The sequence below is a fragment of the Cygnus olor genome, chromosome 3 (assembly GCF_009769625.2).
Source record: "Cygnus olor isolate bCygOlo1 chromosome 3, bCygOlo1.pri.v2, whole genome shotgun sequence".
In the NCBI taxonomy this organism is placed as follows: domain Eukaryota; kingdom Metazoa; phylum Chordata; class Aves; order Anseriformes; family Anatidae; genus Cygnus; species Cygnus olor.
Window position 1 is genome coordinate 28264455 of NC_049171.1, and position 24817 is coordinate 28289271.

General features: G+C 37.8%; 1 protein-coding gene and 1 long non-coding RNA gene across 2 annotated transcripts in view; one reads left to right on the forward strand and one right to left on the reverse strand.

Annotated features, from left to right (window-relative positions):
* EYS (eyes shut homolog) overlaps positions 1-24817 on the reverse strand; it is an 856207-nt gene that overhangs the window by 52906 nt on the left and 778484 nt on the right. Inside the window, exon 40 of the mRNA XM_040553008.1 lies at positions 8554-8726. Within this exon, the coding sequence (XP_040408942.1) occupies positions 8554-8726 (173 nt within the window). The remainder of the gene's footprint in view (positions 1-8553; positions 8727-24817) is intronic.
* Positions 1498-17340, forward strand: LOC121067987. Its single transcript, XR_005818540.1, has 3 exons — positions 1498-1642; positions 4606-4664; positions 16990-17340. It is a non-coding gene; the product is annotated as an uncharacterized LOC121067987 (long non-coding RNA).

Sequence of the window (24817 nt, forward strand, 5' to 3'; positions counted from 1 at the left end):
TTATGAGCCATGCAAAGCCACACTCCAAATTAACTGTGCCTAAAACACAAACAGCTCTGACAGAGAACTTGAAGCCTTTTATCAAATTTTTTGTCCTTGATCTTGTCTTGTGTCTCTCTGTCAGTCTTATGCCATTTATCACTGTCCTATTCTGCATTCCCAGTACCAAACAGGTAATAAGGTATGATATGTCCCATTGCCTCACAAACAAATAATGACAAATTATCCCATTATATAAATATATAAATATGGTTGGCTACCCACTTCCCTAGGACTGTACATCTCATCAGAGGTGAATACAAAAGTGGGAGGTGAAAAAAGCAAGTATAGTTTGAAAAAAATCTTAACAAAGAGGAGAGAATAAAGTGACAAGGAAGAAAGAGAAAAATGGTTTCATTATCTTTGAATTTTCTGTTATGAGTTAAAATAAATGTTCCTTTCAGCATTCACTGCCAATACATCTTCGACCACAGCTTTACAATTCATTGTAAAAAACAAGACAGATGAATGGGATAAAAAAGAGGTGAAGACTTTAGGCTGTAGAATTACAATCAGAGAAGCCAATTCTTTACATTATAATTGACTGTCTCTGAACAGTTATCAGCTGAGTGCCTGGCTCCAGGATGAGCAGCCATATACTTTTTGGGATGAGTATTAATCAATTCTCCTAAAAAACAACTCACATACTTGAGAAGACAATATTGAAATGGGAATAACTGGTAAACATTATATTTTCCAGCCTTCCAAGATGTATAAAAGTCTTCAGAAATGTGTCCTTTGTCGTCATGAAATTCTGCAGACACCATTCCTTTTGTTGGTTTGCAGTACAGCTTTTAGTAAACAAAATCTTGCTCTTGAGCATAGAAATATGGATGAACAGAGTGAAAAATATTTCCTTTGCTGAGTTTACAAAAAATATTTTAAGTGCTGCTGGTCTGTTCGTGCTCTTACTCATCATGTTTCTAAGGAGGCAGCAAGAAGGATAGGTGTTTAAGTGACAAGCTATGCTCCTAATGAAAGTGGCTGGCTTAACAAAGCAAAGCAAATTACAAATCCATTTCTATAAATCAATATATATTCACAATGGCTGATTTTAAATACTAATTTGCATGCAGACCTCTGGCACAGGGAAGGTACCTCTGTGCAGGTACCTCCGAAGCAGGAACCTCTTTCTGTGCATGGCATTACATTACAAGGTATCAGATCAGGGATTGCAGGCTGACAGGTGAAGGGAGATGAACTTTCTGCTACAACTCCCCTGTCCTTTGTGCCTGGAAAGAAGCAGAGGGATAGGGAGGACAGGGAGGTACTCAGGGACCAACAGTGGAAATGAGAGAGAAGGCTTGTTGTACAGACAGGTAACAGATACAGCAAAACTTGTGAAGGAGAGGTGAGATGAGCGAACTAACCTGGTATTTATTCTACATGTTTTGCTATTTCTACATAAAGAACTGTTTTTTTTTAACAATCAACCAACTTTCCTTACCAGAAGCTCTGTGAAATGCAAGGAGGTAAAGATAAAGGTAGCCTGAGCTGCATGAAGGAGCTGTGCCAACTGAGAGTTCAAGGGTATAGTAGAAGACCGTGATGTCTGGAAGACTACCATATGAGGAGTTAGTGATCCATATAACGGCAAATTCAGGTGTGTGCTCTCCCCCATGAAAAATATCTCAAGCATTCATTTTATCTGTTTTGTGGGATTAGTGGTATAGTTATGTGGTATTGTTACGGAGCCCATGGGCCCTATTAGCTTAGCTTATTTCTGTAACTCTACGGAGTAGTAATTTTTTCACTTCTAAGTGGAAGCTGAGATTTGATATAATAAAACTGATTTCACTGCTCAAGGATGAACGTATGAATCTGAAAAACTGGTAATATAGCACTGACATCAAGTGTGTGCGTGTGACTGTGTGTATGTGTGTTTTGTACAATTTTTATGACATACCTTACTTTGGAGGGAAGGAAAGAGGGAAATTAAGGCCCAGATAAAAGCAAATGATCCAGAAAATAAATTCACTTGAACGGGAAAAAGAGAAATCCTGATCAGCATTCCCCAAAGTCTCTTACCACTGACCAAAAGCCTTGTGAGGCATTTTTTTTTTATCTGAGGAAATTCCCCTTGGGCATCCACTGTCACTGAACTGCACAATTTAGTCTGCAGATGTAAAAAACTTTGAAGGTGACATTTTGTGACAAACATAGCTGCAGAGAACACTTCACTTGCAGGCTGATTTTCACTCCATAGAGTTTGGAGCAAGTGGCTATTCCCACTTCAGCACTTTGAAATGAATTTTATACATGGGGGAATACATCCTACAGAAAACACAGGCCAGACCCTCTGGACTGGCAAACATTACCATAAATGTTGCTCAGAAATGTGTTGCAATGAACATACTTACAGAGTGCTGTGAATACATGCTGGGCACAGCCCTTTTCAGTGCGTGTTCATCAAACACAATGTCACAGTTAGGATTCTATTTTATCTTGTCACAGCTATACCTTCATATAGTGAAACTAAAATAAACTCCGCAACTTGGTCTAAAAGACTGCAGTTTACACAATTACTCATCTTCACAATGCACACTCCTTTGAAATGCTTCTCTTTCTTTTAAACTTATCTCTGTGTATACAAAGTGTTTGCCCTTGACTCCTGAAGCATAGCAAAATGCTTCCTATTATGACCAACAGCTTTTCAGAAGGGCCTAATTTCTTGTGTAATATATAATTAACCACATCAAGGGTTGAGAACTCCAGGTGTTCATTTCCATTCTCGGTGAATGAACCATTTTTATTTCATGTATTTTATAAGCATTTATGAGGCCATCACAACTCAGCAGTAGAGTGACACCTGGATATTTCCTCTTTACGATTTCTGTGTTTTTTATATTTGAATTCCTTACCTTATTTCAAACATATGGACCTCATATTTTACAGACCATATCAGGCTCCTGTATGAGCCAGGGAATGACCCCAGATTGTACATAGATGAAGGTGTTAAGGAAAAGGAAAAAGAAAAGAAAAAGAGGAAAAGGAAGAGGAAGAGGAAGAGAAAGAGAGAGAAGAGAGAGAGAAAGAGAAAGAGAGCAAGAGCACCAGCAAGAGAAAGAGAGAAAGAACAAAAGCCTGATTACAGAGATAATAGCAACTGATCTTTTTTTTTTTTTTTTTTTTTTTTTTTTTAATGTACCCGAATGGTGAACTCTGTTTAGTTGACAAGTATTTTTAATAGTTTAGGCTAACTGAAATACTTGACTTGTGTTTCATACTAACCTTAGTAATTTGGCTACATTTATATTTAAATTTTTATAATTAGAATTCTCTTATATTTTAAAAGAGTTCAAGTATGGTGATAAGGACATGTTTGAGCTCAGGCTTTCTCCTTGAGTGGAGGAAGGACTCCAATTTTTCATTTAAATCAGATCTTATGAAATGATAAATTTCTTCAGGTGACAGCCCATTCTAGTTCTAACCTAATCCTCATTTGTTTCCATAATGAGTTGTTGATATGTCTTCCTGACCAACTTCTAAAAGTAAAAAAATTAAATATATATGAGGTATTTTAAAAATCTTTTCACATAAATAGAAAGTGTTCTTAGCACTGTTGGAGAATGTGTGTTCATTTGGTCTGAAATGGTACTATTTACAAGCACTTTCATTCACCAGTGTGATCCTAAACACCAGAGTAGGAAGATACAGACACTTTCATTTACAATCTGCAAGAAACACAAAATAAGCCAGTTTTTACTAAATTAAATGTAAAAGGAAATTTATCAGACCAGGGCTTGAATTCTGGCTGCTTTTACACAAACCTACTATCAATAACTGGATTCGGTTTAAATGCTGTAGATCCCTTCACGTAGAGCTTAAAAAACCTAAGTCACTTCAGAGACTGAGTCAAGCTGCCCATGCAGACACCATCTCTGTTCCAAATTATTGTATATTGGTGATGTGAATTGCTAAATATTTTCTGTTTTCTATTCCAGTGACTACAATCCTCTTTTAGGCATCAATTTGTTTCATGAGGGCTTTTAACACCACAAATCAATAGCCTTAGGTTATGTGATAAAAGCTCACCTCCAGAAAACAGCACAGAGGCATCAGCAGGTGGTGGAACTCAATTAACGCCCTGCCCCAGATTCCTGTGGCCCATCACAAGAGCCATCAGCCCACCACAGAACCATCTCCACAAGCCCAGAGATGCACAGAGCCCAAAGGCAGGTGGAAACCCAGATTGGGCACCAGAGGAACAGGCACCCTGTTCCCTTTCCCAGGAGAGCCTCAGCCCCAGTGTCCCAGCATGGCACCAACCATGATGCTGGAGCACCTTTAGGACTGAAGGGGATTGCCGCCTGGGGGCATGGGACACGTTGTGGGATCCAGGTGCATCTCCCCCAAAGGAGAGACCACAGGGGAGTCCCAGCCAGCTCTTGGGGGCTCATATACCCAGGTGCCATCAACTGGGGAGACTGGGATCCGGGGACAGCTACTGGGCAGACTGAGGGTGTGAGCCCAGCTGTTGAGAGAATCCACTTTGTACCATCTCTTTATTTATTCTCACTGATGGGATCCACTTGGTACCATCTCTCTATTTTTTCTCACTAGCAGACCTCCATTGTGCTCAGCCAGAGAGGGGAGCAAGACGGGACCTTTGGTGCTCTCTTTGTGTAAGTGCTCCAAGTGTCTGTCTGTGGTTTGTGTGACTGGACAGGTATATATGTCCATGTGGGGTGTATATGTGTGCTCTCTGTGCATGTACAGCTGGGGACATGTGCTGTGCCTTGCTATGGGTTGGACGTGGGGTATGGAGCTGTGGCAGCCTCACCTCTACCAGACTGCTAGATTCAGCCCTATCCCCCAAACAAACAGGAGTGAAATGCTTCTAAAACTGATGATAGAGAGTAGAGCTGGGTACCTTTATATTAAGAAGCTTGAAAGGAGCCTAGTGATTTTATGTAATTGCAATTTAGTGTTCATGTCTACCCATATTATTGTCCCCCCACCCACTGACCCATTATACCTTAGGTATGTGGCTTCATGAGAGAGATTTCAATATATAATAGTCAAGTTGCAGTCAGAGTAACATGGTCATCTAGTGATAAAAGCAAGGAAAGATGTGTGTGACAGATAATGCATCTTACTATTTTTATATTTGGAAAAAATGGACATGCTTTTAGAAAGCTTTTCTTGATTTCTGAACTAGTATAATGTAACTAAGATAAACACAGAGCAATTGTTCCCAGCCTGGTTAGATTGCAGTATGCTTCATCTCCTTCAGAAACTGAAAAGTCCTTGTTAGCCCCAGGAGCTTGTCTGTCTTCTTCATATTATACAGGTTAGTCTAATAGAAGTTACCCTCCATCTTTAAGTTTTTGCCTTGTTTGTCATTTGTACAATGCTCTATAGTTTTCTCACTTTTAGAATGCTGTGCATTCCACGTTAAATGATGTATTTTTAACCCATGCCATTTTTTCCCCTCTAATGGTGACAACAGTTTTATTATCATATTCTCTTACATATCTGTAAAGTTTTATGTTGTTCTTAGTGTGACTTAACTGCTAGCACTTTGAGCTCTGGCACAGGCAAGACCTGTAGCAGTGGGCTCATTTGTGGCTCTGTCAACGTCTTGAGTTACTTTTACTTTGTCTCTTGTAAATACTTCCTCTTGGTAGGAAGGAGCAGCAGTGCTGGCATAAAATCTGCAGTTCTGTTTGGTACATTTGCTATATTCATACTAACAAATAAACATGCTAGGGTTTAAACATGATAGGTTCATCAACATTTCTGTTGATGAAGACCATCAACTACTTGATAAGTAGCTAGGAGAAACAGCTTTTCTTCAGTTTCAGACACAACGTAGCATGAACTTGGTTACTAATCTTAATAGTAAAGACAATATTATTTCTGTGCCTTGAACAGGAGAAAAATCATTAAATATGCATGCTTCTAGTCTTTAAATTTTATGGATCATTTCTTTCTAATAAATTTATTATCTGAGCCACTCATTTTGTTAGAGTAAACAATTAAAATTGGATTATGTTTCTATTGCAATTTACATTGTTCCACCATTGTAATTAGGCAATCTGTCATTATCTTCAAATGCCACACCAAATGTATAGCTTTGGTTTTGCTAGCACTATTCTTAAGGCTGCACCCAGCATTCACTGCATTGTGTTTCTCACCTCTTTGTTCAGTTTTAGTTTATGTGACAAAAGACCTTTTGCAGCTCATTTTAACTTTCAGAGCATCTTAACAAGACTTGTATCTGTGCTCACTTTATTTCTATTCCTACTAAACTCTTAAGACACAGCTTGGTGGAAGAATTTTTCATGTTTCAATAATTTTTTGTCGTGGACTTATTCACCCTGAAAGATTTATACTCTGACCTACTAAGTTGGTTTTTCTCCCCCATTTTTCTTTCTTACAGTAATGATCCAGAAAAAGTTTTCCCTCTTCACATAATAAAATATCATCCTTTCTGTGCTTTTGTATTCTTCAGGTTTGTAGTCTAACCAAACTCATGAATTTGTGTACTTTCTCTCAGTCTACACTAGAGACAGCTGACTACAAAGAGTTGTGGAAGAACCTAGTAAATTGAGGCAGATGACAGAAACAGTCCTAGCCTGACACACAGAATGGTGGGCTCTGAACTCGCTGTCAGCAAAAAAGAGGAGTTTTAGGAGTTTTAATAGGTGGTTTTGTGAAAACCTCAGCATACTTATAAAAAGAAATAGAATACAAGAAATGATTAAGGAAAAGACAGTCCTTTTGACAGAAAAATGTCAAACACCACTGTGGCATTATCACACCTTGAATATTGAGGTCAGCTCTGGACCCTCATCTTAAAAAGGATGCAGTAGAACTGAAAAGGAACAGAGTAGGCAGTCTGGATACAGCCTGGCTGGTGTACCAAGACTAAGAAAACAATCTGGCTTCTTTAGAAATAATTTTGGGAGTTTTGTAATGAGGATGCCTAAAATCAGGAAAGGCACTCATAAGGTTAACAGGGAACATTCACAAAATAGGGAACAAGTTTAAAAGATCCGTTCTGACAACTCTTGACACATTAAGGTCATTGGACACATTGCAATGTGTCATTGCAATTGACACATGCAAGCAAATACAAGGCAGTACTTCTGCACATGCTACACACTTACACCTGGAGCCATTTGTCACAAGACGTTGTACATCAAATTTATATGGGCTCAAAGACCAATTAGAGAAGTGTGTGGAAGAAAAGAAATCTATCAAGGGCTAAGTGATATGCAGACACCGACCCCAGTACATGAAGTCCCAATGCCCCAGACAGAAAAATACCAATACATTTTATACACTTACCTACACACTTACTATTGGCTATGAAGTGTCGGGGTGAGATGAAAACATGGATGAAACCTAAATGTTCTACTGGAAACTGTGGAAATTTCTTCTAATTGAAATTTTAGATAAGAGGTAAACATTTTTGATATGATGAAAAAGACAAAACAATCTTTTGATCTGACCTGAACATTACCTCATATTAATTTTGAAAAGTATTTCAAATGCACTTCTGAATCAGCTCAGAATCAGGGATTATTTTCTGTATGCAGATCTGTCAGTCATTACTTGTCATTACATTTTTATTCTGTTTTTCTTTCTGACCTAAGAAATTCATCAAATTGTAACACCTGGTCATATTCTTACAATCCAGAAAGTACTGGTTATACTATCTTTTTATATACAAAATGTACAAAGTCATGCTTCCCTAGGTACAGCAAAATTAAACTACAGGAGAAAATGTTTTGTCCAAAGAAGCTCTGAGACAAATATCTTTCTCAGCCACTACCCAGTATTTCCTGGCTTGTCTACTCAGTTTTGGGCCCCTCGCTACAAGGACATCGATGCCCTGGAGCATGACCAGAGAAGGACTACGAAGCTGGTGAAGTGCTTGGAGCACAAGTCCTCTGAGGAGCGGCTGAGGGAACTGGGGTTGTTTAGTCTGGAGAAGAGGAGGCTCAGGAGAGACCTTATAGCTCTCTGCAACTACCTGAAAGGAAGGTGTGGGGAACTGGGGTCAGCCTCCTCTCACAGGTAACTAGTGATAGGACTAGAGGGAATGGCCTCAAGTTGCACCAGGGGAGGTTCAGGTTGGTAATTAGGAGACATTTCTTCTCAGAAAGAGCAGTCAGGCATTGGAAGGGGTGCTGGAGTCACTGTCCCTGGGGCTGTTCAAGGAAAGGTTGGACGTGGTGCTTAGGGACATGGTTTAGTGGGTAACATTTGTGTAAGGGGGATGGTTGGACCAGATGATCTTGGAGGTCTCTTCCAACCTTTTCTATGATTCTATGATCTTTCTGTCTTCCTTCCTGTTTTATGAAACAACATGCCAAGCAGGTGCCCAGCTCAGACATTCTTTGTTTGGGAATGGGCATTGGGCACGGATGTGTTTGTAGGCAACAGTGAAAGTGGGGAAGTGGTCACTTAAAGTGTCTTCCAAGTATTTGACTTGTTTCTTACCACAATTTCTGTGAATGATAGAAACATTGTTCTAAGAAAGGTGAAGCATACAGTTCTTACCATCACTGCAGAGGATGCCAGATCTTCCATATGGACAAAGGCAAACAGCATCTTGCCTGGACTTTGGAAAACATGTAGCACCGTTTCCACATGGATTTTCGTCACAAGTCATGAACTGGCAGAGTTTTCCAGAGTAGAGTTTAGGGCATTCACAAAACCAATTTTCTGCATCACTGGAAAATTTAAATTAAAAACAATACAAAAAATGTAAACATACTTAAGAAAGGATGGGTTTTATTCTCACAGAAAATCAGTGACATTTGACTTATGAGCATAATATATTTCTTCGTATTTGCCTTCCTTATTTTTTTCTTGTGTACCTGGCATTGGAGACGTCAGAATGTTTTCTGGGTGACTTGAGTTGACAGGTTCCTTTTTGTTTTATATTTTAATTTAGCTTTCCTTTCATGGTAAAACGTGACTTTTTCTGATGTGTCTCATTAGTTATTTGTGCTGCTGCTTTCATAACATGGTTAAAGTAACAGCTAAAGAAAAACAGCTCTTCTATCATGTATCAGGAAAAAAAAAAGGAAAGAAAGAAAAACAAGATATGCAAAGTTTACTTTGCAAACCATTTGTACATTCAGGTATTACCTACAGGTCTTGATAACATAGTCAGGGAAAACTGAAATATGAATACTTACAGTAGTGATTCAATTGAAATTGAACCAGAATAAACAGGAAATATCTCTGCTTTCATATATCTTATGTTCTCAACTATGAAAAAAATATTAGAATAGACAGGGGAAAAAATAAGTCCCAATAAGTCTCAAGGGGTAAGAATGTGCCTATTCTGTTTTTATGAAGTATCTTTTTAGTATGCAAGGATAGCACAGTGGCAGATATAGTCTGGAAATAAAAATCAAATAGGAATACATGGAGTGTAAGGCATTCCTGTCTACCACTTGGTATAAATATCATTTCATTAAAGGCTTTATTTGATTTTCCCCTTGTTTTACATCTGAAATCAGATGACAGCTAGATAGGTCAGTTTATGTGATTACTACACATCTTCAGTATTGAACAGAAACATGCCTTATACTTGATAAGGTCACATGTGCCCATGGGTATGAATGCAGAAGACATGATGTGAGGTATGTCAAACCACAGCCATTTTATTTTTTCTGATAATAGCATAATCATTAGGAATTTCAGTGGTCATATATGAAACAAACGTGATTTTTAAAAATTTGTCCACTGCTTACAATATCCATGCAATCAGGTTAGAGAAAATAATCTGGCTCTGAGAGAACTGCTGCATTTTTTTTTTAAAGAAGGAAATAAGTGAGTCTTGTGACAGCCTGTGCATAGCAGTTGATTAGTATATTTCTAAACTGACCACCCGCAGTTCTGGGGAGAGAGAATCTCAGCTGGAAAGTCTACCAGAATGAATCTCATGAATAATGCCTCCAGACACCTTTGCAAAAGAAAATTGCTATCAGCTGCAATAATAAATTTCTGTGTGTAGCCTCTTCTATTTATAGATCTGCTGCAGACACTGGGACAGGAATGTAAATGAGGTACTGGGTTGCCTTTGCTTGTGCAGCATCAAAAAGCCTGCTTTCAGCTGTTTCAATATCATCATTACATAGTGTAGCTAATTGAAAAAGCAACAATAAACTGAATTATTCCTGGAAATCTACAACTGACAGTGATGATCTTCTCTAAAATTAGTTATCAAATGTGTGTGTTTGTTTGTTTGTAGAGGAGAAGAAAGATCATCACTGCTGTGAAAATACAGAGACTTTAGTCTTCACCTTTAAAAAAAAAAAAAATAATAAATTTAATGTATTGCTTTATTGAACTATGTATATCAATATTGGTCATTTCTTCTGTAGTCTTATTTTAGTGCTGTACAGAAGATTAAAAATAACAAGAATCACCAAAAATTGTGAGGAATGTTATTATTATTATAAAACGAGAAATGTCCTAACATTTTACTGTTTTTAAAACAATACTGCTTAACCGTTTACATCAACAGTAAATATAATAACAAAATATAATAACCCTAATGACAAAGAAGAGTGATTCCCTATGAGGTAAAGAAAACAGTTTTTTAAAAAGTTCTCCAAAATAACACAAAGCTTGAAAATATAATAGTTAATCACGCTGAATAAATATCACAATCAATTCACAAGAATTAGTGTACTGAAATACAAAGTCCCAAATGACTTATTATTCTCTCTCAAAGCAATCTGTTGCTGTACTTGGTTTCAAAAAGGACAAGGTCCCCTATATTCTGCTGAATTAATTTCAGCTGGAAGGAGCACAAAAATGCTTCAATGACTAGGGAGTTCACTTCTCCCAGGTGGGTTTCACAATTTCATGGTATCCTGCTATTCTTTATAAATGCATGCAGAGAATGAAAAAGGGCAGCACATCTGAACAGTAATATCTTTTGCTTATATCATACACCTATGAATGGCTCCAAGAAAAAGTCATTCGATAATTATAAATGTGGGCTGAAGAAAGTGAATATTGACCAATAGAAACATTGTGGAAATATCAGAATTTTTAGGCTGCAAAATTGGAAACAAATTTAGAATGTTTTGCAGAAATGTTTCATGTCTACACTTGTGTTTTAGTTCAGATCCAGAGAGTGATCTTGAAACAAATCTCTTTGTTGTCCTGATTTGAAATGCCTTACTTCACATTATGGAGTGGTCTGAAGAGTACGTGAGCTCAATTTCAGACGAACCCAAACCAGAAGACTGTCTCACACCTCAGGTACTCCAGCTGCTAATGGGCATCCATGGCATGGGGCCAGACCAGATTGTGTGTGAGTTAAAGCTCCTTGAAACAAGGTGTATTAAGGATGTTGTCCTCAGCACTTATGTGGCCTGTAAATCTACTTGTATTGAACTGCATTATCTGCTAATATAGATGCAGATTTACAGATGCAGTTCTCAAAAGAAAATCAGGCAGACATGGTATATATTATATATCCAAAAAATAGCCCCAGATTTTAAACTGGGGGTACTGATGAACTCCTGAAGTAGATAAAGAAAAAGAACAAAACAAACATCCAGAATCTTATGAAGGAAGAATGTCACAAAGAATGAGAGAAAAGGGGAGAAGAGAGAAATACCATGGAAATAGATTGCAAGAGACAAGAGCAACGCTTCTAGAGCACTATCACCTCATGTCACCAGCCCCATGGTATAGGAAGAAGCACGCGTAGGGAAGATGAACTGTTCTCCCACGTTCTTACAGTCCTCTTCTGAAATGGTAAAGGGCATACTTTTCATTACCATTTCCCATGTTAAAATATATATTTCTTTGATCTTTGATGTAGACCTTGGCTTGGAAAGAAAATCATCAAGAAGTATGTGCAAGATCTGATATGATATTGGTAATTCAGTAACACAAATCCTTCCCCTTGAATCTTTACTGGAATCACCAGTGCTCTGAGTTAATGAAATCAAAGTTTTGTTTGAGTGCCACCTTTGGGATGACAACACAGTTTTTGATAGCTTAGTGTTTTTAAATGTTGCACAATGCAGAGGAAATTATTATAACATGAAAATAATGCAGTCATAGCGGTATTTAACCACAGTTTTTGACTTTAAAACTAATTCCCTTTTTGAAAACGATATTACAATTCCTCTGTATAATGTATCACAGTCATCATTTATACTATGGTGATACAGTGGTGTGGTTCTCCCAAGCATACTACAGTCTCCTATAGGCCTGTGTTTCTTCCATCTATAAAGGTGGAATACCACTATTTACAGAGCCCTTGAGTGTTCTGTGATCCCCACTAAAAGCCCTGCACGTGCCATTTGCCTACATGTGTGCGAGAGGGCTTCCCTGAAAGGAAGTGCACTCAACACCTTATAATCATGACAGTACTAAAGTAAGAATTAAAAAACCTGCTTGTCGTAGTGGGTTCAATATTTAATGATGCAAGTTCTTTTACTGCTATCACTATATTATCTGAGATAAAGATACAGAAATAGGAGGCAACAGCTTCCCAAGCTAGTTCAGTTAATAAATAATAGATGTAATTCCATTTATTTTAAAGTTATTACCATTCTTTATTACCAGTGCCATTTAAAAAAAATAATGGAAACTTAAAGGAGCATCATACTTTTCCATTTTAATTTGAATTACATTTTGTGCAAAGACTTGTTAAATCTTCTAGAAGATACTCAAATAATGTAAAAGGGATTAGGCTCTTCTTCTGAAAGCTTCGTGTAATAGACAAATCCACAGAAATTCATCGCAACCAGAAGGATAACCGTATCTCATCAATAATCTTAAAAATATCAAAGGACAATACATAAAAGAGGCATTTCTTCCTTGTGCACAGCAGGCGATTTTCTAGTATATAATATATCTGCCAATCTTTCCTTGTATTATACAGCTCCAAAAATCAATTCAGCTTTCCTGCTGCTTTGGTACTTTCAGCCAGGTTTCCTCAATTATGGTATCTTCTCTAGATCTGAGTGCTTTTGTTAGCTTTACTGTTTTGAATCCTTTTTCCCCTATCAGGAATTATTATTCTGCAAGCTCTGGTGATTCACTTTAAATTTCCCTTCCTTTCACCGAAAGTACTTTCTAAACTGTTTCTCTTTGTATAAACAACTACTGACAAGCTCTCTTTAAACCAAGTCTAAATCACTTGTGAACAGAATTGCTTTTGAAAACTCCTAGGAAAAATACTTCCAGATTGGTTGGGTGCACTCATGGAAAAAAAAGCTTTTGCTTTAAATTTTGTTTGAGGCAGGTCTACTCTCACTGTTATGCCATTTTTAGCATGGACTAAATGGCCCGATTCAACTGCAGATCTCACACTTAACCTGTATCTTCAAATTCTTTGATCCATGTTAAAAGTATTAGAGTGGGAAGGATCCAGTTTCGCTTCAAAATGGAGAAAAGGAGTGACAAAAAGGTTCCAGCACTTTCTTTGCCTGCTGCCAATATACAAGAGACCCTTGCATATAAAATCATTCAGCTCAAATGGAAAACAAATTTATAAAATCAAATTAAGAAATTTAATTAAACAGATGCTTAATCCATCTCAGACAAATAACAGCAAGCATCTGCTCAGTCTTATCATTTTTAAGCATATATGAGCTTCCTCAAACAAGAATACACTCCTGAAATGATACCTAAGCCTCAGAAAGTTCACTGAAATCATATTGGTGTTACTTACGACTTGAGAAGGATTGCATTTGGTTCATGGAAATGGTGAAGGAGGAAAAGTTTTTACTTATTGACAGAGTATGCATTTCAGACCTGTGAAGATGTCACTGTTTTCAGGAATTTAGAACTGTTAAAATTGATTTTAAAATGTACTCATTCAGATAGCTAATACCATACTACCCAGCATTTCAGGACCATAGTGCCCCTTGCAGATTCTTTTATAAAACCTCTTTAATCCCTTTTCCATTGAGAAGGTGAACATACAGGTGATTCCTCATCATGTGTGAAGGATAGGTATCCATCTCTTAACAAGTTGGATGCATATAAAGTCCTGTCCCATAATGTGACGATTGCCATCACTCCTGTCACATAAGAGGATACACAACTGTCTGATCAAACACTTCTGGACATGTAACACATAGTGGTGGATAGTAAGGGATCTCTCAGGAAAAAGTAGAGCAAACAACGGTTGGTAAGAACAATTTACATGGGCAGCAATTCATTCCCTGGCCACATCTCGGACAGCAAGAGTGGTCTGTCATGCTGGGCCCACCACAAGGGCTCTGACACTTATTAGCCCTTCCCCAGTCTCCTCAGACTTTTCAATTTTTTCCTGTCCTTGGGTTGTATGGGACAAATGGTAAATAGATCTTATCATCTGCTAAAATGTATTTATGAAAATGAAATGAAAAAAAAATGTTGAAAGGCAATGATTTTGATAATTAAAAACTAGCACTTTATGGAACATAGACAGGGCAAAGTAGTAGCCAGATCTCCAACTCATGAAAGCAAAATGCTGCCTAACTCCTATTTGTCCTTTGAAAATCTCTCATAATTCTTCTGTGGCAGCAAGTCTGCAATCACTCCCAGAAGTGCCCTAATCAACCTTTGCTTCAATGTATTTACTACTTGCAAGCAGCCTCACCAGCACTGTATCCAAAGCAGTAATGCTTTAGCATGTAGCATATTGCTTCTTGCCCTGTTTTCATTAAAGTAGCATTGTATACTATTAATCATTTCTGTTAGAATTTTAAAGAAATCTTTTAGCACAAAACCATTCATCACTGCAACGTTAGATGAATTTATAGGTTGTAGAACTATGTAATTTAGTCATTTCAAAGGTTTCAACATTTCCTCACAGAGCAACTATAGTTTGTTACACTGATTGTGAGATGGATAATAACAAAATCGAAGAACAAAGCTGTGAATAATTTGTAAAATAACAACATTTATTTTAAATTCACAGCATAATACTTTTGAACTATAAAGGGTTTACTCTAAATCCAGAAACAGCAGACTGTAGAAAGAGGTATAATTTGTGTAAATGCAGTGTTCATTATGCTTTCTTCTCAGTTTCTTCCTAACATTTTTTTCTGTTTCTAAAACAGATTTTTTTATTTATGCAAACTCTATCCAGCCCATTGTGAATTCAATTTATGGAAAGAAGTTTTCATAACCACCTCTTCATTGTTGTGTCGCTAGTTCTTCTACCACTTTGCAACTCCAATAATCAGTGGCTCAGCACTTCCTTATCCATTTAGCGCCCATTACCTTTTGTGTTTGAAAAACATTTCTAATCATAAGCAGTTCATCATCAGTACTTTCTTAGAGGTTTGGTCTATGTACAAGGCTGGAAGCCAGGAATTGGTAGGAATTCACACAAAAGTGTAAGTTAGGCTTTGAATTTTCACCGTTCTCACAGCGAATTGCGCTGTTCAAACAATTACTTCCCAATACCTCCTGTATGTATATTCAATTCGACACACTTCTTTTCAATCCTAGGTACAATCTCAAGTCATTCTAGTTTCATCTCAGTCTCTGAACTTCCCGTTTTTATCTTAAAAGAAAAAGAATTTTAAAATATGCATACAACTGTGTAACACAGTAATACTTTACCAACAATATTTTAATGTTAATGAGGACATCATATCTCTCCTGTTTGATTATTCAAAGCTTGTGTGTGATTTCTCATTTTTAACTGTATTTGTTTATGTTGGCTATCCATGTATCTGGGAGCTTGCTGTTTTCTTCTGATTCTTTCATGTGACATAAGAGAAGGTAATTTTCCTCCCTACAAACCATGCCTCAAAGCAGTAAGCATTTGGGGTCAAATATTCTCTGTGTTTGCACAGTGGCTAGTGAAAAGTAGTCCCTTGTTCCTTCTGCCTACACATCATAGCAAATATGATTTAAAACATAATATATATTAAACAAAGTATTTTACATACATTACATACATTTTGGATTTCTAGCCTCTGTCTCTTTCTTCCTCCCTTTTTGAGATTCACTTGCTTCCCCACTGTACTCCAGATATCTTCCTGTACTATCAAGAATAAGAGAGAAGAAAGCCACAGACACGTCTCCTTGTGCATCCTTTCTTTGGGGTGCCCCAGCTCTCAGAAGCTGGAAGAAATCCCCGCAGCACGGGATTTCTTTTTATACATTAACTGAGCTGTGCAGGGTTAAAGAAAACTTCATAGCTTCCCTCTGCCCACAGTTCTGTCTGAATATCTACAATTAATTCAGACTAAGCTCTTTCTTTAAGTGACATCAAAGGTAGGTCACAAAAACTGAAAACAAAAACAATTAGGAACATAAGCACATTTGAAAGACCAAATCTTCACCTGTCTACCAATTATTCTCCTACTGCAAATTAAAGGCAACATATAGCAGATTGCACAAGCCTTTTACAAAGCCTAATTACCTAAGCTTGTACAACTTTTTGAACATAAGAAGTGCAAGAGAAGTGCTGAGTACCAGAACTACTGACAACACTGATTGAAGTCAAAAGTCAGCAATCACTGTGTGCTTTCATTTATTTTTACAATATAGTTTTTATCAATAGCTTCAGTTCTGTCTTGTAGGTTGACCTTTTACTTTGCCTGCTGCCTCAGCTTTGAATTTCACACATTTGTGGATGATGGCTATGAATTATGAAGGGTATAAGGTGCCCTAAAAACTGTGAAATCAAATGCTTTAAAACCGAGCGTTGGCATTTTTCAACGTGCAAGAACTACCGCAGTTAGAAATGTTCTGTTCTTGAAAATTGGCATAGGTGGATGACATACCAGGCTAAACTAACGCAGACAAACTTTAATCTAATTAGCACAGTTACCAGCTGTAGTAAAAACATGGCACGATGTTTCATCCTGACTGCTAATCCTTCAGGGAAAGCAGGGGATGTTCTCAGTTTACTAACATGTATTGACATTACTATGCATTCTCTCTTCATGTAAACTATCTTGGTTGTTCCTTTTCTACAGCCATTATCTCTATTTTGTTTTATAGGCATGCTCTTTGTGTATCTATGGAAATGAGCACAGAAGGAGCCGTGATGCTTGTGGTCGCACTTTTGTTTTGAAGTTAGCACATAAAGGCAGTGAGAGTGCCTAAGGAAAAAAGAAAAAATAATGCATAGAAAAAATAAGACAGAGGCGTAATGCAGCCAGAAGATAGAATACCTTTTAACCCTTCCTATTTATTTTCTTCTGTCAATTTATAATAAGCATAGTTGCCAAATCCATATCAGCTGCAAAATTAATGCAAAAATTTCTTCCTTTGGTATCAATAATCCTACCAGCAAAACACACATTAGAGCTAGTTAGCATGATCTGCTATTCCAAGAGTTCAGCTAACAGGTTGGGGAAGACATATAAACATCCTACTTCTGGACACAAAAGGACTTACTAATAATGCCAGTAGTGCTTGGAGTTTTCCTAATCTTCTCGGCTCAGTTGGTTAAATAAGGATAGATCTACTGAAATCTGTGGTGCTCTTGAAAGTCACAGCTTTGGATGTAGACTGTAACACACAGCAGGAATACTTAAAATTGGAAATATAATTTGGGGGCACTCATTTTCTACTTCTGGACTGCTTATGCTTTAATATTAAAATTGTATTGACAAAGAGCAAAAGTGACTTGGGAGTACCAACTAGAAGCTCAGTTCTCTCTGTTTCTGTTATGTCCCTGATCAAAGGCACGAGTGGGTTCCTACTGATTGTTCTTGGTCCAGACCAAAAGATTTACTCTTGCATTGCTAGCTGCAAAGAGGAAGTGAAAAATGCTTCCAGAAGTATTCTGAAAAACTCTTGTACTTAAAGATGAACTTAGAGCATGGCCTGGAATCTAAAGTTTATTTGAGACCTATACCAAAAATTACACTAGAATTATGAGATAGATGTGTAGAAATTAAAAATACAAACAGCACTCTGCTAACCAAATGAATTATACAATTATTAATCAAACGAGAACAATTTCTCTGTTAACTGATTCCATTTTCTGACGTGCTTTGTAAAGCCTTTTTAAGAGGTTCAGGACTGGAAGGCAGTTCCCTGGAGTTGAGGTCCCCCAACAACTAAACAACTTTCACATCAAAGAGCATGTTTCTCTTGTAAATCCTACCTGTGACTGAATCTCCAACACAATAGCTTTCAACTTGTTGAAGCATCAGACCACTGTGTGAATGTTCAGTTTGTGTCTGAACCAGCTGACTGGTTTCATGAGGATCATAATCTTCAGCACAGTAGCAGATGCTTTAATGCAGACAAGAATCTCCATGAAACCACTTAGGAACTATAGAAACTGGTAAAACACTTGAATTTTTTGATGTAAGTCCTGTTCCTCATTTGAAAAGAAAAAAAAAAAAAAAGTTGCTTTCTTTACTCAAGGGCTTGAAAAGCTAATACACAAAAATATATTGTGTGACAACGGAATGTACTACAAATCAAATGCCTCCAACGTCAAAATAAAATCTTGTATTTGTGTGCACAGTCAGAAATCAATTTGTGTGTGTGTGGTATACTGTAGAAAAGGGTGCAAGACTGGAATTTCTTCTTGTTTTCATTTTAAATTTTGGATTTAATTTGTGAAATTGTGACTTTGTTAATATTCACTTAGAACATTTCATATATGATCTATATAAATGTGGTATGCCAAAGTTGTAACACCATAATTTGTTAGGACAATTTGGTATTGATTCACCTATGAAATAAGGACTTATCAGATCTTTACCTGCAACTGATGTAAAGCATGGCTGGTTGTAAGCATTTATTAATCATTTTTTTCTACTGGATTATTTTAAAATATAAAATCAGCAATTGTAATTATTTCATGAGCAAATTCCTTTTAAATCCCCCTTTCCTTCTGTATTTGCACTACCATTTCTTTTTTAAGGTGTCAGAGATCAGTGACAGAGCTGTTTTTAAATGTGTTAATGCTCTTAATATTTTAATTTGTCACACAGCAATAATATTCAGGTCACAATGGTATTTATGGGAAAGGGATCTCTGGCAGTGGTTTCTGCTAATGCAATTGAACACAAAATATCTTAGTTGGGATTGAATTTGTATTGTGAATGCAAAGAAAGCAGGAAAAGAGCAGTCTGTGTTGCAGCTGTAAGAAACTGTCTTGAGTCCTCCAAGATTTTGCAGTGCATAAAATCTTTTCTCATAGAAATTTCTGTAACTCGGATGGCTACCTTTAAATGTATTTTCTGTGTGTAATATAATTCTGTGTCTGCTAGTATAACCTAAAACACTGTTTATGCCAAGGTTTCATTTATGTGTTTCCCCTGTTCCAGCAACTGGATTTATGCTAGACTAGAAATCGCAGTACGGGAAGAATGGAGTGATTCGTTGCTGGAGTGTTTCTATGGCAAGCCTTTCTCTGCTATAATTGTTCAACTCCACAGGTGGTAGCTATGGCAGCATCACTTGTGCAGAGAGAACACCACACAGCTTCTGATGTTTTACGGAAGGTAAAATTTTTCATTGCTAAAAACAATCTCACACAGAACAATGCTTATATATATGGCAATAATTACACTGTTACTGTTAAAGACTAAACCATGTACAGTGAGAGTATCTGTAATAAAAGCTGTAAGTAGAAAAAAGATATTATAGACAGAGTTTGTAAACAAACATTATTTGAAGCTGTCCAAATAAAAGTTATAAGTAACATACATTGTAAAAGTGGTTGACAGGGCTTAAAAGAAGTCTATAATGTATACAATTGTAACTAAGATTTTGGTATATTTGTTTTGTCTAAGGGTCACATTTCTCGTCTGATTGATGTAGTTATGTCCCAAACATGCAAGCTAATATACTTTACATAGGACTCCATAAATCTAAAATTTTAGGGAAGACAAGGAAAACATAGCTTTTGTGGAGCACCTTCTACACTCAGTTATTTATCAAATATCTTTTTGTATGCCTAGCTAAGATCTGCTGCTTATGCAACACAACAAGATGCAAGGAGCACTAGCACCAGGAATCATCTAAAAATCACCTAGCATAAGTCATACAGGATCACAAATCATTCATCAATCACCCCTTCATACATCACCACCTGCCAGAGGATGGCCAATGGTGTGCCCTCCCTCCTTCTTAAACAGTTGCAGCCAGTACCTAAATAGCATTATGTGCTGTTTTATGAAGGTTAAGTATCCTGGAGAAAAGGCATTGTCCTTTTACTACCCAAGCTATTAAAAAGCCACATCCTCCATTGATCATCATTTCAATGAGTACCTTGCTCTGCAGTCCCTGTGCTCCTGCCTGTCAGGCAGTGCAGCTCTCCGAAGAACACAATCTGCAGCACATTGCTACCACCTGTCATATGGCAACAGCAGGGTTTTTCCAAATGCACTCCAGAGGCACTGTGAGAAAGCCCTAAATCACACTTTATTGAACCCAACCTGATGACAAACAAACAAACAAACAAACAAAAAAATCCATCTCACTGTCCTAGAAGAAATAAGCACAATGTTCACACAGGCTCAGAGGATTCACAGCTGTGCTCTGAATTATGAATGAAAGCTGGTGATCTCACAGCCAAAGAGTTGTGGTTGATGAGACGATATCGTGCAACCTTTCTTTTTGGAGATACAAAAAAGAATTGGCGATCCATCTGACCTGCACTTGGTGATGTGCCTTCCCAACTCTCGGAAGAACCTCAAAACCCTTTCTTCCTACAGGCAGACAGACAAAGCCGTGCTCCCTTTTAGCTTATCTGACATGTACTGTTGAAAATCAAACTTTTTGCTTCTAAGACCTTACTTGTGGCCAGGAAACGCTGACACTGGGCTACATCTCCTCATCTGAAGCAGTAAGGAGTAGCAGAGAGACCCATGCCATTTCTACTTTTGCTACTCTAGCAGTGTTTCCAAAATCAGAAATTTTAAAATATTGTAAGAGGCAACAAGAAAAGAGGTGAAAAGTGAAAAGCCCAGATATTACACTCCATCACATTTGGCAGAAAAACAAATGAGTGAAAGATTTTTCCCCCTAGAAAATGCTTTGTATTAGATATTCTGATATTTTTAAAGCTAACTTTTACAATTATTTTCCTGTAATTATTGCCATGACACTTCTGTTGCTGCAAATATTTCACACTGATGAGATGTCTGCTTTATGATAGATATCAGAAAAGCACTAGTTTAATTTTCTTCTCAATTTATGCAAAATTTGAAAAGCATTTTTTTTTTTCTGAGAGCTGGCACTTTCTAGAGACTAGCTAGGCCCCTCAGGCATTAGATTTAAGTCAAAGTTTGTACTTCATTTGTTTCTTCCCACAAAATAAGCCAATTGCTGCTGAAAGGACAAACACTAAGGACAATATCTCTCTAAATCCTAAACAAGCCACAAGACAGCTGGGTGCTAGCATTATGTATGATTTTATACATTGTTCCATTACCAAGGTATAACCTACTGGCTTATATTTCATTGTTACAACTGAGGCAACAGATCAGAGAACCAGGCCCTCTACATTTTTTTCCATCTGGCTGTCCTGGTGTTGGTTAGGATGGAGTTAGCTTTATTCAGAGCAGCCCGTATGGTGCTGGCTTTTAGACTGGTGACCAAAACAGTCAAAAACAGCTACACCCCAATGCTGTAGCTATCGCTGAGCAGTGCTTGCACACCTTGAAGGTTTCCTCTGCCTCTCTCTCTGCCCCCCAGCACATAGGCTGCAAGTGGGCAAGAGGCTGGGAGGGGACACAGCCAGGACAGCTGACCCAGGCTGACCAACGGATGTCCCATACCACACAACACCATGTCCAGCTGCAAAACTGAGCATGGGGGGATGTTTCCCAAAGTTGCCATTGCTCAGGGACGGCCAGGGCATTGGTCTGCTGGTGGTGAGTGCTTACTTTTGCATCACTGTTTTTCTCTTCCTTTTTTCCCCTCCACTTATTAAACTGCCCCTATCTCAACCCATGAGTTTTCTTGCTTTTGTCCTTCCAATTCTCTCTTATCCTGCTGGAGGCAAATGAGCGAGGAACGGGGTGGGGGCTCATCTGCTGGCCAGGGCCGACCCTCTGCACCATGTTAACTAGCAAATCCTAAATGGGCCTGCAAGTGAGTGTAGCAGGAACAGCAATACAGTCACTCTGGAGGAGTTTTTATTTAGCATGCTATTCAAGGAGAAATAATGTGGCCCAAAGACTGGAAAATCTGGACATTGCAAGGGACATTAACTTCCTGCAGTTCTTCCCTATTTTGATAACAACACACATTTGTCAGCGTGAGTTCACCATCAGGTCAGGGTTTGTGTGACAACCAGGCTGCAATGCATTTAATCAAGGAATAGATAGTAGAAATCCTGCATATCCTTAAAGGTTTTCATACTTTATTTTGATCCTGTCTCTGCTGGCTCACAGAGCACAGCAGCTCCTTGCCTAGGCTCTGTGATGACAAACACAGAAAACCCAGCCCCTGGAGTCAATACAAATCCCAGTGTCGTGCCCACAGAGCTGTAAATATGTCCTTGATGTTGACATGAAGGGGGGCCGAGCAGCACACCTAAATACGCAGTTCAGTCTGACTCAGGGGAGTCCTTGAAATCCAGGAACAAGAAGGATTGCAGGGCAGGCAGGCTGCACGCTATCAGGGGAGTCATCGGAGATGGGGAACAAGTATCATTATCCAGCCATTTAGTAACTCCTACATTTGCTTAACATTGGTGAGCTTCTCAGAATAAGTGTTCTCAACAAAATTTTGAAGGGTGAGACCCAAGAGGAAGGTCCAAAGCACACCAGGGACTTGATTCTGGTGGGGCATCTGGTGATACTTAAAGATATTAGTTTTGAGGAGGAGGCAGTATTTGTTAGGGTATTTCAGAGTGTTCAGAATTAGAAAATCCATTCCACTATTGGCAAAGGATAGGCAGAGTTCTGGACATGCTGATCTACACTGGATGCTGGGTGTGCCTACTGTCCATGACCAACAGCATCTAAAAGTAATTCAGGATCGTCTCGGGAGTTTTAAGCAGGTGAACCAGCAAACTGCAGTGAGTTGCAAGCAATAATACTCAGCAATGTTATACCTGGTCCAATTACATACACCAGATCAGACCAATGCACATCTGTGCCAGTATCCTATCTCAGACAGCGGACAAAACTGGCATCTCAAAAAAGAGGATGCTTATAAGGTAAGCATTAAGTGATGTTCATCTTCTAGTGACCTGAACCAAAGCATGTCTTGAATCAGAGCTGATGTCCTTGTGTTTCACAGTCCTTAATAGATTTTTTTTTCACTATGAACCTATCCAATCATTTTACAAGTCCATGTAACCTTTGATTATCTTCACTGCGTGGCACAGTTCCACAGCTTATGCATGAAATATTATCTAAGTATCTACTGCTCGGTTTGAATTTGTCTCCTTGCTTCATGGGATGCACACAAGTTTTCTATTAGAAGATGAACAGTTATTGTCTATTTGCTTTCCTCACGTCTCTCTTGATGTTGTAGACCTCTTTCATAATGCTCTTTGAACACCTCTTCCACACTGGAGAATCTGAGGCTGAATATCTGTTGAATGAAACACTCATTTCACATCTTTCAATCATCCTTGTTGCCTTTTTTTCGACTAACCTCCCTGATTCATCACTCTCCTTTTGAGATGAGAGACTAAAATGAGAAAAACAATGTGGGGTAATGGTGCCCTGCCAATTAATATTTGTGCACCATTTTTATTTCTCCTAAGGTCTACTCTTTGCTTTCTTAATTGCTACTGAGCACAGAGCTGGTGTATTTCACAGAATATTCAAAAACTGTTTCACAGGATATTATAGAATCTAGGAAGTTCCCAAACCTCTTCTGAGTGGCAGCAGTTCATTCAGAGCCAAGACTTCAATTGGTAAAGTTAAGGTCTTTCCCCCTTTTAAAATGTGTTTTCCTTCTCAGTATGAACTTAATTTATATTGGATTTCCACCCACTTTTATTACTCAATCACTCAGTATTATGAGAGCTCTTATATAGCTCTTCTCAGTTGTCTTGGATGGCTAAGGATCAGCCTTAAGAAGTAAAGGATAAGACAATATGAGCCACTATAGTGGACCTTGTGCAGAGTCAAAAACCAACTTGCAATAGGGAATATTGTACGGAAGGCTTACCTACCATAAACTTTGGGAAGAACAGCAAAACCTTTGTATTTAGTGAACCACATGCTCTATTTTTTCCCCTAATTGGAATAAAGTTTTTTTTTTTTTTTTTTTTTTTTTTAATTCTAGAATACAGAGAACAGGTAAATAACATCAATACACCAGTCATGCATTGATGCCTGGGAAGACATGGATATGTTATAATGCAGTTGCAACTTCTTTTAATTTCAGGCCACCTCTTGTGTCTGTATTTGTGTTAACGTTCAAAAGTGAATCCACAATCATTAAAATGTGTATTCAGTTAAAAGTAATGAATTAAAAAAAAAAAAGTTAAGAAAAGACCATGTTCTGTACAGAAAAAGAAGTGAAAATGATGTCATGCTTATTATTTCACATCCTGATTTAAACCATTAAAAAAGCCTGGTTCAGAAAGCTGTTAATTATATTCTAAGATGCTCTGAAGTAAAATAATATTAAGTCTATTTCTAAACGTGTTTCCATTCAAGGCAGCTGTCATAGAGATGTTGTCCAGAGATGATAAGGATACAAACATATTCTAGTTATACAGGGCCATTGGCCATTTCTGGAGCATAAAGGAAAACACTATTATGAGCAAAAAAGTTAAGGTTGAAAATGGTGATAAGAAAACATGACATTCACCTGGATTTTTAAAAATTTACACTCTCATCTATCATGTCATTTTTTTTCTAGAAATCAGCCAACAGAACTGCTAAGGCAG